The 17,516-nt window shown below is 38.8% G+C and overlaps 1 protein-coding gene across 5 annotated transcripts in view; it reads left to right on the top strand.

The window, feature by feature from the left end:
* Positions 1–17,516, top strand: part of BRCA1 (BRCA1 DNA repair associated) — a 79,461-nt gene that overhangs the window by 54,038 nt on the left and 7,907 nt on the right. For all 5 annotated transcript variants that reach the window (XM_059670282.1, XM_059670280.1, XM_059670278.1 and 2 more), the window contains 6 exons: positions 3,048–3,174; positions 5,303–5,487; positions 9,157–9,464; positions 13,123–13,210; positions 15,809–15,886; positions 16,369–16,409. In XM_059670282.1, coding sequence (XP_059526265.1) covers positions 3,048–3,174; positions 5,303–5,487; positions 9,157–9,464; positions 13,123–13,210; positions 15,809–15,886; positions 16,369–16,409 — 827 coding nt within the window. The remainder of the gene's footprint in view (positions 1–3,047; positions 3,175–5,302; positions 5,488–9,156; positions 9,465–13,122; positions 13,211–15,808; positions 15,887–16,368; positions 16,410–17,516) is intronic.

The following is a 17,516-nucleotide window of genomic DNA, read 5'->3' as shown; positions in this document are numbered from 1 at the left end:
CTAAAAACAGGCTAGACTTTTCATTTTTATGCACAACTTATAAAATGTTATTGTCTGGCTTTGATCATATGTGTAAGTCTATCTCATCTTTGGGGGAGGGGTGTTTATTTTTTCTGAAGATCTGCAGACAAAATGTTTGTTGTGGATTTCTTTTTTTTTTAATTTTATAAATGTTATATTTCTATACATTTTTATTATGGGTTTGAAAAACTTTTTGAAAAATTTTTACGAATCTCTATATAAAATATTTTTGTTAGGAGGTTTATTTTATCCTTTGTAGTAAAGGTATTCATCATAGTCTAGGGCAGCGGTTCTCAACCTGTGGGTCACCTAAGACCATCAGAAAACACATATATAATTACATATTTTTTGTGATTAATCACTATGCTTTAATTATGTTCAATTTATAACAATGAAAATATATCCTGCATATCAGATATTTATATTACAATTCATAACAGTAGCAAAATTACAGTTATGAAATAGCAACAAAAATAATTTTATGGTTGGGGGTCACCACAACATGAGGAACTGTATTAAAGGGTCGCGGCCTTAGGAAGGTTGAGAACCACTGGGCTAGGGTCTTTGCATCAAATGTCCTGCCCTCAACATAGTTCTGTCCTTTTGTTTGTTTAAGGTCATTCCCAAGCCTGCATAATATTTTTTTGTGCAAATCTGTATACTCATTATAAATTATGTGTACCTCCTCTGCGGGTAGTTATTTCATATCAGGCACTTAGTCATTTTTTTTTCTTGTGGATCACCAACCATTCATAAAGCAAACATTAGTTTATAAGATCATAATCTGTTAGAGTGGAAATGATTTTCAGATACATCAGAGTTTTTTTGTCTTGTAATATATTCATTCCTGGAAGCACTTGTTAAAAATTCCTATGCTCCTCTGGAAATATTGAATCAACTGTGTGAATGGGTTATATGCTGGATTTCCTTATGGGTTTTTTATTTTATAGTTTACCATTTATTAATATATTTTCCTTTCTTCCCCAATGTCTTTTCCTTTGATTCTCCTAATACTTTGCACAGTACTTAGCACATAGTAGACAGTCAGTAAATTTATTAAATGTTAGGTCTGGCCCATATTTCGTACCCATGAAAAATATAATATGTAACATGTTAAAAACCCCAGATGAGGAAATTATTTAAGGGGAACTATGGTACTCTCCCAATACTTGGGCTCTGGATCCCTGCATTTATGAAATAAGGATTAAGGGAAAAGAAGAACAGAAAAATTTTGCCCTGTCTTTTTAGGTACCATTGAGTAATTGAATTCTAATTCAGGTTAGCTTATTTTCTTCATAGCTTGGCCCCATTATAGTGAAAAGAGGAACTCATATGCTAAATATTCAGATGTGATGAAATGACTTTTTAATATCTATATGTCTGAGACTTCCTCCCTATCCTTTTACTTATTTTTTTATAACCCTTTCCAATGGTTAATTCTGTGGTTCCTTTCACCAATGATCACCCTATATTTGGGGGGGAAATGATACCCTTATCAAAAAGCTTTACAGAACGAGTTGAAAGAAAAATCTGCATAGTTCGATTCAGCTTACTTTCAGCAACTGGAAGCTCCAGGCAGAATTCTTATGTTCCTAGAAACTCTCAGAAAAGATAAGCACAGTGAAAACTATAAATAATGCATTTGAGGATTAACTCAGGAAATCAATAATTATTTTCCCCCAGGTCACCCAATGTCTTAAAAACAGTTTAATTAATACAGCCCTTTGTTTACATTTTTCTGCCTCAATTTTTAGCTTTTCTGATAAAAGCTCAAAATAAATTACAGTCATCAATGACTTTTTAATGGATAAAAGACATTTGTAATTTTTAAGTATTTGTTTTTACTTTTTAAATATTACTGCCTTTAAGCTACTTCCTAGAAAGCAGTTGCACAGTAATACATTTGGAGGAATTAATAAATAAAAGGATGTACTAACATGTCAAAACTTTGCCTTGGATCTGTTTTGTGTTTTTTCCTTTTCTTGTGCCATTTCATCATTAGTCCATGTATTACTTCAGGGTTCTTTATCAGTCATTACCTTGGGTTTTTTAATATGTATCTATTGGGTTTTCTTCTTTCTTACTAATTGAAAATCTGAAGCAGACTGTCACCTGTTTTTTCTTTCTCATGTGACCCCTCCCCTCCCGTTTTTTCACACATGTTGAAGTTCACACCCCATTTTATACAGTCTTTGATGTGGAGGCAGTAGGGATAGACAAAGGAATGTTCTTTTCTTTCTAGTACTTTCTGTTCCCTATTATCTAAGGGGATTTGAGTAAAATTTAGTTTGCTGTAGAGATAAAAATTATTTCCTATTCTTGTTTCCTTATCATTTAGGGCCAAAAATATATAAATATATGTTTTTTCAGCCTTGTCTCAGTTGAGTATCTTTATTTACCCAGTCTTAAAGTGTTCCATTTATTTATTTACTTACTTTCGTTCCATTTGGTGCTGGATCACTTTTGCTTATAATATTATGTCTGATATACTTACTTAAAAACCAGTTTGATTGTCACAGATTGCTGCTTTTGAAAATCAATATACTCACCCTGGCCAGAGAGCCCAGTTGGTTAGAGCATTGTCCCGATGTACCAAGGTTTGATTCCCAGTCAAAGCACATATAAGAATCAATCAGCCGAAACGGTTTGGCTCAGTGGAGAGAGCTTCGGCCTGCGGACTGAAAGGTCCCAGGTTCGATTCCAGTCAAGGGCATGTACCTGGGTTGTGGGCACATCCCCAGTAGGAGATGTGCAGGAGGCAGCTGATTGATGTTTCTCTCTCATCAATATTTCTAACTCTATCTCTCTCCCTTCCTCTCTGTAAAAAATCAATAAAATATATATTAAAAAAAAAAAGAATCAATCAATGAATGCATAAATAAGTGGAATGACAAATCAATGTTTTTCTCTCTTTCCCTTCCTCTCTCTAAAATCAGTAAAGAAAAATAAATCAATATACTCACCTGAATTATCACCATCAGGACAAAACAGTAAATTTCTTTGTTTTCCTATTCCATTTAAAATAGAATCAACTTCAGAGAAAAGTGGTGAATATCCTGTAAGCCAGAATTCAGAAAGCCTTTCTGCAGACAAATTTCAAGAGTCTCTTGGTAGTTCCACCAGATATAAAAATAAAGAACCAGGAATGGAAAGGTAAGAAGTAATAAATGTCAAATTGTGGTAGCTAAGTAACACCTTTACTTACATTGAACTCTTTTTTACCTATTTTATTTTTTTAAAATTGCTTTATTGCTTAAAGTATTACAAAGAGTATTACATATGTCTCCTTTTTTCCCCCGCCCTTGACAATCCCCTGGCCTCCCCTACCCCCAGTGTCTTATGTCCATTGGTTATGCTTATTTACATTGAACCCTTATTGTTAAATATTTTTCACAGTATCTTTGAGTGTGTCTATTCAAATTACTATTGAGATTAGATTGTATAGTACTTTATATTTTCAAAAATACTGTACCTACTTTCTCATTTGACCTTTACAACAACACTGTGATGGTAAAAGGACAAGTTCTGGACTATTGTTCTTATTTGATAGTTCAGGAAAGAGTCTCAGAGCCATTAGAGCAGCCGTGGGCAAACTACGGCCCGCGGGCCGGATCTGGCCGTTTGAAACGAATAAAACTAAAAAAAAAAAAGACCGTACCCTTTTATGTAATGATGTTTACTTTGAATTTATATTAGTTCACACAAACACTCCATCCATGCTTTTGTTCCGGCCCTCCGGTCCAGTTTAAGAACCCATTGTGGCGCTCGAGTCAAAAAGTTTGCCCACCTCTGCATTAGAGTCACATATCTCACCACTCTAGGAAGGAAAAGGAATTCATATTTATTGAGTTCCTACTGAGTATATGTATATTTTTACTTATCTTTTTGGGAACAGTGACAAGTTGTCAAAAATCTAATGACACCATCTTTTCCAAACCTCTTGGACTAGACTGAAGATATACTATTGAGGCTGGGGTACTGGCACTGTGGCTGACAGAATTAAAAGATCTGGCCTCCAGTGCTCTCCCTCCAGGGACTACCCCCAAGCCTTCCCTCTCCCACCAGGCACATTATCATTAGCTTCCTCACTCCCAAGCTCCTTTTTAATATATATATATATATTTTTTTAAATTTATTTCAGAGAGGAAGGGAAAGGGGGAGAGAGATAGAAACATCAATGATGAGAGCGAATCATTGACTGGCTGCTTCCTGCATGCCTCACACTGGGGATCCAGTCTGCAACCTGGGCATATGCCCTAACCCGGAATCAAACCGCCATCTCCTGGTTCAGACGTTGATGCTCAACCACTGAGCCATGCCGGCCGGGGGGAGGGCTCTTCCTTTTCCTCTATAATTTGTTTCCTAATCCAATTTTTTCTAGGAATTACTTTTTCTGCCCAATAAATGTTCTCTTACAAAAACAAAAAAATATCTGGCCTCCATAGGCACTAAACCTATGTTTAAAGGTAATGACTTCATTGCCAAGCTTTAACTAATTGAAGCATCCATTTAATATTCAGACCAAATATTTCTGCTCTTCCTCCCCCTCCCCAAGAGACTTAAACATTTCATTGAACTTCCTCCTTCTACTAGACTACTTGAGAGCAGCAGTTTAGATCTTGCTCATCTTTAATCCATAGAGCCTAGTTTTGATGTTTGACTCATAGTAAACACCTAATAATTGTTTGAATTAATTAGCTGATCTCTGAGGTCTTTTAAATCTGTTAAGTATCTTAATCAGCGATGTTCTAAAACCTGAAAGAGTAAAGGAATTACTATTGTGTGCATATACTCTTCTAACAATGTTTTATAGCTTTTGTTTTTACAATGACACGATACTGAAAAGGCAGGAGATAAGGATTCTATGAATTTTGCTGACATTGGATATAGAAAGAATGAGTGTAGCGATGTCAAAATTAATCATTAGCTTTTTCTACTTTCATAAGAGATGTGATTAACACATCCATGGGGACTCAAGTGGAATAATACTTTCTATTTTATAGAATTTGAATAAGTGGTGGTAGATAATTTGCTGAAATTTGCTGACATGCTTTTAAACAGCTAGGAGATATATACTTACTGCCTCAGACCAGACCGTAAAGGGAAATGTTCTGTGTCAATCTTGACATATTGGCAGACATCATGAATCCAGACTTCTAGGCCCTCACTTGAGTGTCTCTCCAACAATGAGCTGTTTTACTTATGCTTTGGCTGCCCAGGATGTGTGATAAGTCCTTTCACAAGTTGTGGTGATAAAAAAATCTCCTTGCATCCTTCCTAGCTCTTCTGCATCCCAGTTGTTAGATGACAGGTGGTATGTGCACTGCCACTCACAGAGTCTCCAGAACAGAAACCGCCCATCTCAAAAGGAGCTCATTGAGAGTGTTGGTGTAGAGGAGCAACAACTGACCAAGTCTGAGACCCAAGATTTAATGGAGCCGTCTTATTTGCCAAGACAAGATCCAGGTAATATTTCATCTTCTCTGTTGGACAAAACTTTTATTTTACTCTGAATCTTACCTAAAGGTATTCTGGTTAATCATCTTTCATATGTACTAGTACTAGTATATCATGAATGCATCTGTTATACTTAAACCCATTTTTTAAAAATAGCTTGAATGTTTATCCAAGTTTACTTGAAAATTGTTGCAGTTGTTAATCTGTCTGTATTGGTTTAATTCTTTTTGAAGATGAGGGAGTCTTGGTGTGCTCTAAATATTTTATTTCAACTGTTAGATAAGAGTTCTAGAGCCCTAGAACAAAGTTTAGGTCTGTCCTTGATTGAAAAATGAGTCAAATCTCCAAAGTAAGCTCTTATTTTATGAATTAATGAATATAAATGACTATATATTTTATGCCTTATAAATCACTTTAAATGAACAGTGTGTGTTACGGCTTATGAATTAAAGTGTGCATTAGTAAAGAAAATTTTAAATTAATCCTCTAAAACACATTATCATAAAAGATGCCTTTTGGCTTCTGAATGTGATATTTGACCATTTTAATTAGGGTCATTTTGGGAATCTCATACATTCTACTTAGTTATGCTTACTTCCTGATTGAGTGGCATTTTGTGAAATGTTTTAGGGATGATCTTTAATTTGGTGATGATATCTGATGATCTATTATGTGAAAAAGGTAATGATATCATCATGGATGATGAAACAAAAATTGAATCTCTCTCATATTTCAATATTGTTTCCTTCCTTACTAAAGTATTATATGTTCATTGCCAAGCAGTTGGAGAATATAGGTAATAAAAAAGGTTACTTAAATTAGATAAAATAAATGACCAAAATTACAGAAAGCATACCTTACAATATTGCATTTCATGGATTCTAAGGTGCAATTTTTTTTTTTAAGTTTGGCCTCTGAAATAGGATAGCATCTTAAACTCAATGGCATCAGTTTTTTTTTTTTTAGTTTTTTTTTAATTAAATCTTTATTGTTCAGATTATTACATTTGTTCCTCTTTTCCCCCCCCCCATAACTCCCCTCCTCCCAGTTCCCACCCCACCCTCCGCCCTCACTCCCCACCCACTGTCCTCATCGATAGGTGCACGATTTTTGTCCAGTCTCTTCCCGAATCTCCCACACCCCTTTCCTCCCCAAGAATAGTCAGTCCATTCCCTTTCTATGTCCCTGATTCTATTATAATCACCAGTTCATTCTGTTCATCAGATTATTTATTCACTTGATTCTTAGATTCACTTGTTGATAGATGCATATTTGTTGTTCATAATTTGTATCTTTACCTTTTTCTTCCTCTTCTTCTTCTTAAAGGATACCTTTCAGCATTTCATATAATCCTGGTTTGGTGGTGATGAACTCCTTTAGCTTTTCCTTATCTGTGAAGCTCTTTATCTGACCTTCAATTCTGAATGATAGCTTTGCTGGATAAAGTAATCTTGGTTGTAGGTTCTTGGTATTCATCACTTTGAATATTTCTTGCCATTCCCTTCTGGCCTGCAAAGTTTCTGTTGAGAAATCAGCTGACAGTCGTATGGGTATTCCCTTGTAGGTAACTCGGTTTCTTTCTCTTGCTGCTTTTAAGATTCTCTCTTTGTCTTTTGCTCTTGGCATTTTAATTATGATGTGTCTTGGTGTGGTCCTCTTTGGATTCCTTTTGTTTGGAGTTCTCCGCGCTTCTTGGACCTGTAAGTCCATTTCTTTCACCAGGTGGGGGAAGTTTTCTGTCATTATTTCTTCAAATAGGTTTTCAATATCTTGGTCTCTCTCATCTTCTGGCACCCCTATAATTCTGATGTTGGTACGCTTGAAGCTGTCCCAGAGGCTCCTTACACTATCCTCGCACATTTGGATTCTTTTTTCATTTTGCTTTTCCCGTTGGGTGTTTTTTGCTTCCTCGCATTTCAAATCATTGACTTGATTCTTGCGCTCCTCTGGTCTGCTGTCGGGAGTCTGTATAATATTCGTTATTTCAGTCCATGTATGCTTAATTTCTAGTTGGTTCCCCATTATAGCATCGAGGGTCTCATTAGTTTTCTTGTAGATCTCATTAAGTTTATCGGCAGCTTCTAAACAGTTCTTGAGAGACCTTAAAAGTGTGGTTCTGAACTCTATATCTTCCTTTGACAATTTTGTCCTGTTTTTTTGTCTCCGCATTTTGTTATGCTTCCTTGGTGCACCCCCTAGTGGTCTTTGTTCGAAGTCTTATAGTTAAACCTTGATTGTTGTAGCTAATCCCAGGGAGGGTTTGACCTCCAGGCCAAGTGGCTATGAGAATCAGCTCTGTCAGCAGTGAGAGAACTTCTGTCCTCTAGGGAGGTGCTAATTTAGCCTTTGCCTGAGGCTATCCGGCAAAGGCCTCTGCGCAGGGCTTGGGCGGGGCGGGTCGCACAGGATCAACAGGGTGGGCCGGAGAGAGCAGTTATGGCGGCTCTCAGTCCTGTCCCCAGGGGCTCTGCCTCTCTGAGTCCCAGCACCCGCTGCAAAGCTCGGAGAGAAAGCTGCCCTCGCTCTGACTGAAGCCAGGCAGTCCCGCTTCTCCCGTTTGAGTCTGGGTGCCTAAAGACTCGCCTGTATCTGGAGCTCAGAGTCTGCGACTCCCTCCCGATTGAAAACAACAACTGCGCCCTCCGCCGCCAGCCCGCTCCGCGCACTCTGCACCTCAGAATTTGACTTCAGCACTGCGCCTCCTCTGAGTGTCCGTATGCGTTTCTCTTTCCTCCTAGTTGTAGGACTTCCACTCAGCCAGCGTTCCTGTGGTTCTGGGTGATGTCCCTTCAGTCTTTTAGTTTTACTTTTGAAGTAGTTGTTCAAAGCAGCAAACTCCGGCGTTACCCTATGCCGCCATCTTGGTTCAGTTTTATTTTTAATTGCAGTAAAAATACATAACAAAAGTTACAATCTTAGCCATTTTTAAGTGTATACTAGTATTAAATATATTCTTATTGTTGTGCAACTATTCTCTAGAACTTGTTCATTTTGAAAAACTGAAGCTGTACCCATTAAACAGCAACTTCCCACTTTCCCCATACCTCATCCCCTGGCAACTACCATTCCACTTTGTCTCTAAAAGCTTGGCAACTTTAATACCTCATGTAAGTGGAATATTATATCATTTATCTTTTTGTGACTGACATAAACCATTTCTATGTATATAACACATTTGCTTTATCCATCCATCCATTGATAGACACTTGGATTGCTTCCATTCATGGCTATTGTAAATAATTTTGCAATGAACATAGGTGTGTGCATTTCTCTATTTCATAGTAACTGAATGTAATGGGTGAAGAGTACCCCATTGAAATAGATGTGCCAATCTATTATTGGACATTTAAGTTGTTTCTAGAACTTTACTGTTATAAAGAGTATTGCAGTGAACATTTCTATGGCTATACTTGCACATACATCTTTTACTTTCCTAGGATACATTTCTAAAACTTGAATTATTGACTGAACATGTAAACACACATGACTTTTGGATTATATGCCAAATTGTCCTTTAGAAAAGTTAAGACACCTTGTACCTCCATCAACAGTGTATTAGTGCACCCATTTTTTTTTTAACCTGACTTGATCTATCTTTTCAGTTCTTAGCAGAGACTAGATGTTGTAATTCAAGATTCATTTTTATGTAGATTAAATTTCATCCACCATTCCTTTCAGAGGAAAGTCCTTGCCTACAATCTGGCATCAGCCTCTTCTCTGATGACCCAGAGTCTGATCCCTCTGAAGACAGAGCCCCAGCGTCAGCTCATGTTTGCAGCATGTCAACTTCAACCTCTGCATTGAAATTACCCCAATTTCAAGTTGAATCTGCTAAGAGTCCAGCTGCTACTCATACTACTAATGCTGCTGGGTATAATGTGAGGGAAGAAAGTGCCAGCAGGGAGAAGCCAGAGGTGACATCTTCAGCAAAAACAGTCAACAAAAGAATATCTATGGTGGCATCAGGCTTGACCCCAAAAGAACTTGTAAGTGTATCCATATGTATCTCCCTAAGGACTGAGACTTCATTTACATACCATAATAGTTTTACCTAGGTAGTAGTAATAAATAACTTATAGGAAGAAATCTAAGAAATAGACATAGTTCTAATGAAATTTAAATTTATTACTAATTTCTGAAGTTTTGGACCTAGATAACACTACAGCATGAATTATTTTGTATAAATTTACTTAAGAAAATAATTATTAGCCCTGACTGGGTAACTCAGTTGGTTAGAGTGTCCTCCTGATGCACCAAGGTTGCACATTCGATCCCTTGTCAGGGCACATACAAGAAACAACCAATGAATGCATAAGTAAGTGGAACAAATTGATGTTTCTCTCTCTGTCTCTCTGTCTCTCAAATCAATTTTTTAAAAAGAAAGTAATTATTAAATATTAGCAGAGAGATTATAGTTTTGGGTATGATATAGAGCTTTAAAAATTGTATTTATCCTATATAATAAAAGCCTAATATGCTAAGTATCCGGTCATCTGGTCATCCACCCAACCAATCAAAGAGTAATATACTAATGATATGCTAAGGCCGCTCAACTGCTCTCTATGATGTGCACTGACCACCAGGGAGCAGACACTCGGACCAGTAGGTTAGCTTGCTGCAGGGGTCCGGCTGATTGGGACTGAGCGAGATGGGCAGGACATGCCCGGGAGCACTCCTGTATCCCTCCCTGGCCCCGACCGTGCACTGGTGGGGTCCCTCAGCCTGGCCTATGCTCTCTTGCAATCCGGGACCCCTAGGGGGATGTCAGAGAGCCGGTTTCGGCCCAATCTTGCAGGCCAGGCCGAGGGACCCCACTGGTGCACGAATTCGTGCACCGGGCCTCTAGTCTATATAAAAACCTAAGCGACCAAACGACCAGTCACTATGATGCACACTGACCACCAGGGGACAGATGCTCGACACAGGAGCTGCCCCACAGCAGGAGTGCCGCTTACCGACCCAGCCCGGCAGCCCACCAGCCCAGCGGCCCACCAGCCCAACGGCAGCCTCTCACTCCCTCAGTAGTCCTGCAGGTCCAATCTCCTGAGAAAGGGCCAGGCACTGACTGATTGGCACTGCTGGCCTCCTGGAAGTTGGCCTCAGGGCACTGCGGCCGCTTTCCCTCCCTAGATGCTCCGCAAGAAAGAAAGTATATAAAAGCGGTCGCCAGGTGGCTCCTGACAACCAGTCGGAACGTCAGCGGGATAGATCCAGATCCCAGGCCACCAAGGGCTTCCCACCACCTGCCCTGAGGGCTGGTCGTGTTTGGGGGGGGGGGGGACCCTCCCCCCAGGGACTGTGCCAGGTGCAGGGCTCGCAGCTTGCCTCTCCTGTTCAGGACTGACTGGGCGTGAGCCCACTGCAGGCGCAGTGGGACCAGGATGAGTGGGAGCGGCAGGTGGCATTGGACTGCCAGTTTCAGCCCAATCCCCACAGGCCACACCGAGGGACCCCACCCATGCAGGATCTCATGCACCGGGCTTCGAGTTTTTATTATAAAAAGCAAATAGGTGTAGCTCTACTCCCCAGAAGGCATCTTTTCCCCACTTTGGTTCATATAGGAGAGAATGCACCAGCATGATTAGCTAAATTCAAGCTGGTTCCAAGCTCACTGCCAGATGATGGCATTTCTCCAGTGTTTATTTGTCTTTATCCTGGTTGGTGATGCAGTTATTCAGTAGCCTGCCCTATCATTTCTGCTCTACAAGAGCCTCTCTTCCCTGTTAGGATTTTGACATCTCCTTGGGTCCCTAATTCTGGAAACAGGAATTGTTTCTCACTATGGAAAATACCCATTAAAATACTAAGATCACTGAAACATTGTTTCCGGGTGTAGATTTCAGACATCTTAATAAATTAATCACCATTGGTATCACTTCATAATAAAATAATTGAGTCAATACATCTTAAAGAACCATGATAAGATAACACACCAGAATATCAAATGGATTCAATAGTGGGTGTGATTTATTATACACAGAGATGACCCAGTCATTCTTAAGTATCTTTCTTAATATATCCTTCCTAGGATGAGAACCATTTCTCATTCTAAGTTCTCTATGTGTGGCAGCTGAGCATAACATTCTTTGTGGCCTACTGCTAAAAGGGCAAAGTAAGCTATGTCTGCCCTAGAAGATACAATGAATACATTCTCATCAATCATGCTAGAATTCTAATTTCACAATCAGGTGCCCAGACCAGCTATTTGCTCTGAAAATTCATATCTGTGTTCGGTTTATCTTGCTCCTGATCATTTGCCTACATATCTAGAATTTCCATTTATTCATTGAAAATTAGCATTTCTTGCTTGTTTTGAAGTTCAACTTTTCAGAGAAGGCTAAAATAATTTAATCATTCTTGCCATGGGCAATTCTGAGCTGCACATTAGACTGTAAGTGGCTTGGGTACATATTGTCTTTAAACAAGCAAAGAGGAAAACTTTTCAGCTCTATTCAGACTTGAAGTGTGGTACATTTATTATGAAAGCTGCTGACTGTATTACACATGATTAATTCTGAAACCCATATTAAGATGATCTTTTCAGCGGTTGCTCTTCTAACTGAACACTGTTCAAAGCCGGGATTTCAGCATTTAATCAGTTCAGAATTGCTAATGATCCTGGCAGAGGGCAGTGACAAAGGGGGGAGGGTATCATTAGCTTCTCTCGTCTGCCTTTTTAGTGCCCTGTGGCAGTATGGAATGAGGCAGCATGAAAGAAGGATGGCCTGGTCTCCATTGCAATATTGTGCAGCACATAAATATTGGCACGGGTGGTGATGGCTAATAAATGATGGCCCTTGGTAAACAGAGTTATTTACCAAATAGTTGCTACTAATTATGTCAACTGTGTCCATAATGGATCTGGTTAATTTCTTTTACTACCTATTGATTTCTATTTGGTTGATAGATAATAGCTAGAAGGCTCTAGATTTCTTTTGGGAATAATATGAGTCTCTTCCAGTCCTTCCCCGTAAGAGGAATTGATAGTTTTTGTACCCTTGACTTGAATGTGTTTAAGCTATCAGAGGTTTGCACCTTGTTTGTTTTAATCCTCACCTGAGGACATACTTAAAGAGAGAGGAAGGGAGGGAAAAACATTGATTGGTTGCCTTGTGTATGTGCCCCAATGGGAAATCAAACCCACAACCCAGGTATGTGCCCTGACTGGGAATCGCATCAGCAACCTTTCAGTGCACAGGATGATGCTCAGCTAACAGCCACTCCAACCAGGCACATCCTGTTTTTAAGCCACTTACCTGTAACATAGCTTTCTGTGTGGGCTGATTACCTCTCAGCTTACACATAGTGTAGGCTGATAGATCTGTATTATAGTAGAGTAGCACTCTGAAGAGAAACTAGATGTCTTAGGGAATGCAATGATATCTGCTATTAAAGGGAAAATTAATATTATTTTGAATCCTTGGTTATAGTTCATGTCTCCTAGCATGAATTACTTTAGAATTTCTTCCTCTGATTTGTACATAGTTTGTATTAAATTGCTATTTATTTTGAGACTTCAGACATGTTAGAATAAAAAGAATGTACGTTTTCTGTGAGAAAAAAATGGAGATTCAAAGCTAGGATAACTAATGCTCTAAGCTGTGCACTAGAGGTAATTTATAATAATATTTTACTTGATTTCAGATGCGTGTGCACAAGTTTGCCAGAAAACACCACATCACTTTAACTGATCTAATTACTGAAGAGACTACTCATGTCATTATGAAAACAGGTATACCAAGAGCCTTTATAGAATGCGTTGCATCTGTTACATGGAACTACATGAAGAAATGGGAGTATTCGTTAAGCATAGCAAGGGTGAAAGTCTTCCAGTAGTTGATCAATTATGTTTTGTGAAAGAAAAATAATAGTTTTTCTACTTCCTCGCCTCCTTTTGTTTTGGGTTTAAGATTTGGAGAGTGGTGAACCAGAACAATGAACCACTTCTAGTCCACCCTGCCTGGACTGTTCTGTGTGAAGGGCTTTCTGGTAAGGCAGAGCTCAAATCCTAGAGGAATAAATAGGGCAAAGAGGAGAATGGACGGAAATGAGTCTTTATTCAAAATCTGGGTGGTTGAAAGCCCTAGCTCCATGTCTATTTCATGTCCTAGCTTCACACAAACACTAGTTTGAGTGTGATTGAGAGTTTTCAGGAAATAAGTACAGTGCCAGCTCTGAGATAGCCAGCATATGAAAAAGGAAAAACAGAAGGGGAAAATTCATCTGTCCTACACCTTCCCCTTTTTAAATCTTAATTCTGACTCCCATGATAATGTAGACCTCCAAGTCTTTTAGTTGACTATAAGCTAAATCTGAATAAACATTTCAGGGCTGCTAAAAAGCTCACTTACAATCGGACCTCATTAATACAAACCTAATGTCTGGAACAAGGAAAGTAAAAATCCTGATTCCCCCACTGTATTCTCTGCTGGAGTGACTGCCTGGAAGATTTGTGCTCTGTTTTGAACACTATGCTTTTTAAGCTGGTCACTGACATGTTAGAGAGTGTTTATCCAGAGGTAGATGATGAGGTTGGAGAAAAGGGATTCAGAACAATGTCATCTGAAGAACAGATGAAGGAATGAGAAGACTTAAGGGAACAAGACCACTGTCTTCAAATATTTGAAGTGTTATCTGGAAGAGGAGTTAGACATGCTCATGGGCTCCGGGAAGCAGAGACCAGTGCATGCAGCACATAGGAGATGCAGCTCTTAAAACCGTTCTCAAAATTGACTTAGGAAATAAAATGGTCCACTCTGTACACATTGCTGCAGGCCCTGAGTAGAGGATCCAGAGTCCTTGGCAGAGGGACATTGCCTTAGAACCTCTAAAATGTTAGCTTTGTACTCTATACAGATAGTACCACAGGGTCAGAGGATAATACTTACAGGAACCAGGTGCTAACAGCGGTTCTCAACCTGTGGGTCGCGACCCCTTTGGGGGTCGAACAACCCTTTCACAGGGGTCGCCTAAGACCATCGGAAAACACATATATAATTACATATTGTTTTTGTGATTAATCACTATGCTTTATGTTCAATTTGTAACAATGAAATTGGGGGTCACCACAACATGAGGAACTGTATTAAAGGGTTGCGGCATTAGGAAGGTTGAGAATCATTGTGCTAGAACAAGGTACCTCGAACCAAGTTCTATTTTAGAGTTGAATATCATTAAAGTTTAATACTATATCTTAAGCTGTAAGTTTGGATCAAAGCTGCTGGAAGGTGAAAAGAAAACTTTAAAATGTAAATTAAATCTAAAGTAATTAGTCTTTAAACTCAAAGGCAATATAACTTTTTTTAAAATATGTTTTTATTGATTTCGGAGAGAGGAAGGGAGAGTTAGAAACATCAATGATGAGAATCATTGATCGGCTGCCTCCTGCACGCCCCCTGCTGGGGATCAAAGCCACAACCTGGGAATGTGCGCTGACCAGGAACCGAACTGTAACCTCCTGGTTCATGGGTCAATGCTCAACCACTGAGCCACACCGGCCAGGTGGCAATACAACTTTTGAACTAAAAATAAGCTAAAATTTCTGTGTTGAAACCATATTATTAAATCAACTTTCACAGCAGTTAAACAAAAAGCTATAAAACTGTAATGAAAAAAAAGATTTTAATTATTGTGAAGAATTCTGTGAGGGAGAATGGCTGTTGCTACTACTGGCAGATAGATTGCTATGTTTAAGATTTAGTTAAATACATTTATTTCTTCAGTTTGCTTAGTTCTTCAGAAGGGTTTTTGAAGTACTAGGAAATAAACAGAAGTGATTCTTTAGCTACTTCTTTCTGAAATACTTATGAATAGAGGAAAAATGCCATGAAAATACTCTGTATTTTTCTGTCCCTCTCAGGGAAATTAGGAGGTTAGGATTCCCCAGGTAGAAGTCTGGGGGTGAAAATTTTGTTACTTACATTGACACATCAGATAGAGGATTTCAACAATACTGTTTTCTTCTCCTTCCACATATTGCCATCCAGTAAATTAGATCTTCCCCATCCACATGTATCAATACTATTGATGTAGGTAATTCCCTGAACACAGTGATGGATATCTGTAGCTAGTCTTGTCATTTAGAAGATAGGGCAGACATCTCCTTTGGTTTTAACTTCATATCAGCCTTTTCTAACTTCCAAAGATCCACACATGCTGGTTATAATTAGAGGTGCTTCCAGCCTCTGGTTCTATCACTGGGGTATTGGAATCATCGATCCATATTGATTGCAAGTAGCATATAGAACTGGAGCTCATTAGCTTGTTAGGGCAGCACTTCTGACTTTGTTTTCAACTTCTACTGATCCTTTGGATATTTTTCATTCTGCAGATGCTGAATTTGTATGTGAACGGACACTGAAATATTTTCTGGGAATTGCAGGAGGAAAATGGGTAGTTAGCTATTTCTGTAAGTACAGTGTATTGCTCCCCTCCTCCCTTTAACACTTCAGAATTGCATTTTTACACCAAACATCTTACCACCTAAGGTTTTTTGCTGATGTTGAATCTGAATTACCAAAAGGTCTTTAATGATAACACTAAACTAGTTTTATCTTTAACGCATATGTCTTTGTTCAGATAAGCTGGTGATGTTGGGAAAATGGATTTCTTTTTATAACTAATAGGACCTAATCTGCTCCTAGAATGTTAGTATAGGAATTAGAGATTTATTTAATAGCAGGCAGAAATCCATGTGCAGCAGGCACAGTTATAATGTTTGGATTAAGCATCAACCATATCTCCAAAAAGGAATCTCTACTACAAGGAGCTGTGGCTTTATTGAGATGGGACTTCTGCTCAGTGTTATTCCTCCCATCGCTTCACCGTCCACCTCCACAAAAAGAGCATGTTCTTCTGCATTGTGACTTGTCTTTTCTGTGATCTCTTTAGGGGTGACCCAGTCTATTAAAGAAAGAAAGATTCTAGATGAGGTAGGTACTTGATGTTACAAACTAATCAGAAAGACTTGATGCCATTGAGTCACATAATCACCGAAAATTTAGCTGCTTCCTTCCTTGTACCACTTGGATGATGGGGATCATCAAGAATTATGCAGAGCAAACCCAGAAATTCTGTGCCTCATTCACTTGTTCTAAATTTCAGTAGAAACAATCCTTTCCTTGGAGGAAGGAAAAGGAATTTATAAAGCAGTAAAAAGATTCATAAGTGGGGGGGTGGGGGTGGGGGAAAAAAAGATTCATAAGCAAAAGAAATAGGCCCACCTAAATCTATATATATAGACCTTGATAGAGAACTGGTTGTTCACTGTTAAAGAAAAATCCTTCATATTAATATGCAAATGTGTTTGTTTAGAAATCAGATTCCTTCAGAGAGATGTTACTCTTTATGACACTGAGAGCAGTGAGAGGTAAATAAGAAGAGGGTAGGAGGAGAAATAATTTTAGAGCAGAGCCATCTAAGAGCTGCTGGTGACAACAGACCAGGGAAAAGAAAACTAACAAAAATAGTTTTGAAATATTATATACTATTCAGTATATTCATAATTAAGTGATATTTTTGTTGGTTTGAACTATCATTCCATGGCGTATATTATTGGGAGCCTACTCTGTGCTGGGCACCAGGGATACAGCAGTAAACAAGACTGACAGGTCTATTCTCAGGCCAGATTCTTGTTCTGTTGAAGGAAAATACACGATAATAAAGATCATTTAAGATACCAATAAATACCGTGAGCAGCAGATTAGTTATTGACCAGGGACAGAGATTGACTACTTTAGGAGACCAGGGATGGCTTCTGAAATGCTCGAGCTGAAACCTCAAACACAAGAAAGAATTGGCCTTAAAAAATGTGGGTAACAAGTGTTGAAGGCAGAGGAACAGCAAGCCTAAAGGTCCTGAGGTAGGAATGAGCTTGTTTGTTAAAGAAAAATAGACGAGTGTAGCTGGAGGATAGTAATTGGTGAATAATATGTAGGGAGCATAGATTAGGCAAGGGGCAAGATGTATAAATTTGGGGATTTAGAAGGCCTTGGTGGGGATAAAAGATGGATGGAGGGGAGCAAAGGGGAGAAAATGGG

This window comes from Myotis daubentonii, chromosome 16 (assembly GCF_963259705.1).
Source record: "Myotis daubentonii chromosome 16, mMyoDau2.1, whole genome shotgun sequence".
NCBI classification, from domain to species: Eukaryota; Metazoa; Chordata; class Mammalia; order Chiroptera; family Vespertilionidae; genus Myotis; species Myotis daubentonii.
This window is presented reverse-complemented; position numbering and strand designations above follow the sequence as displayed.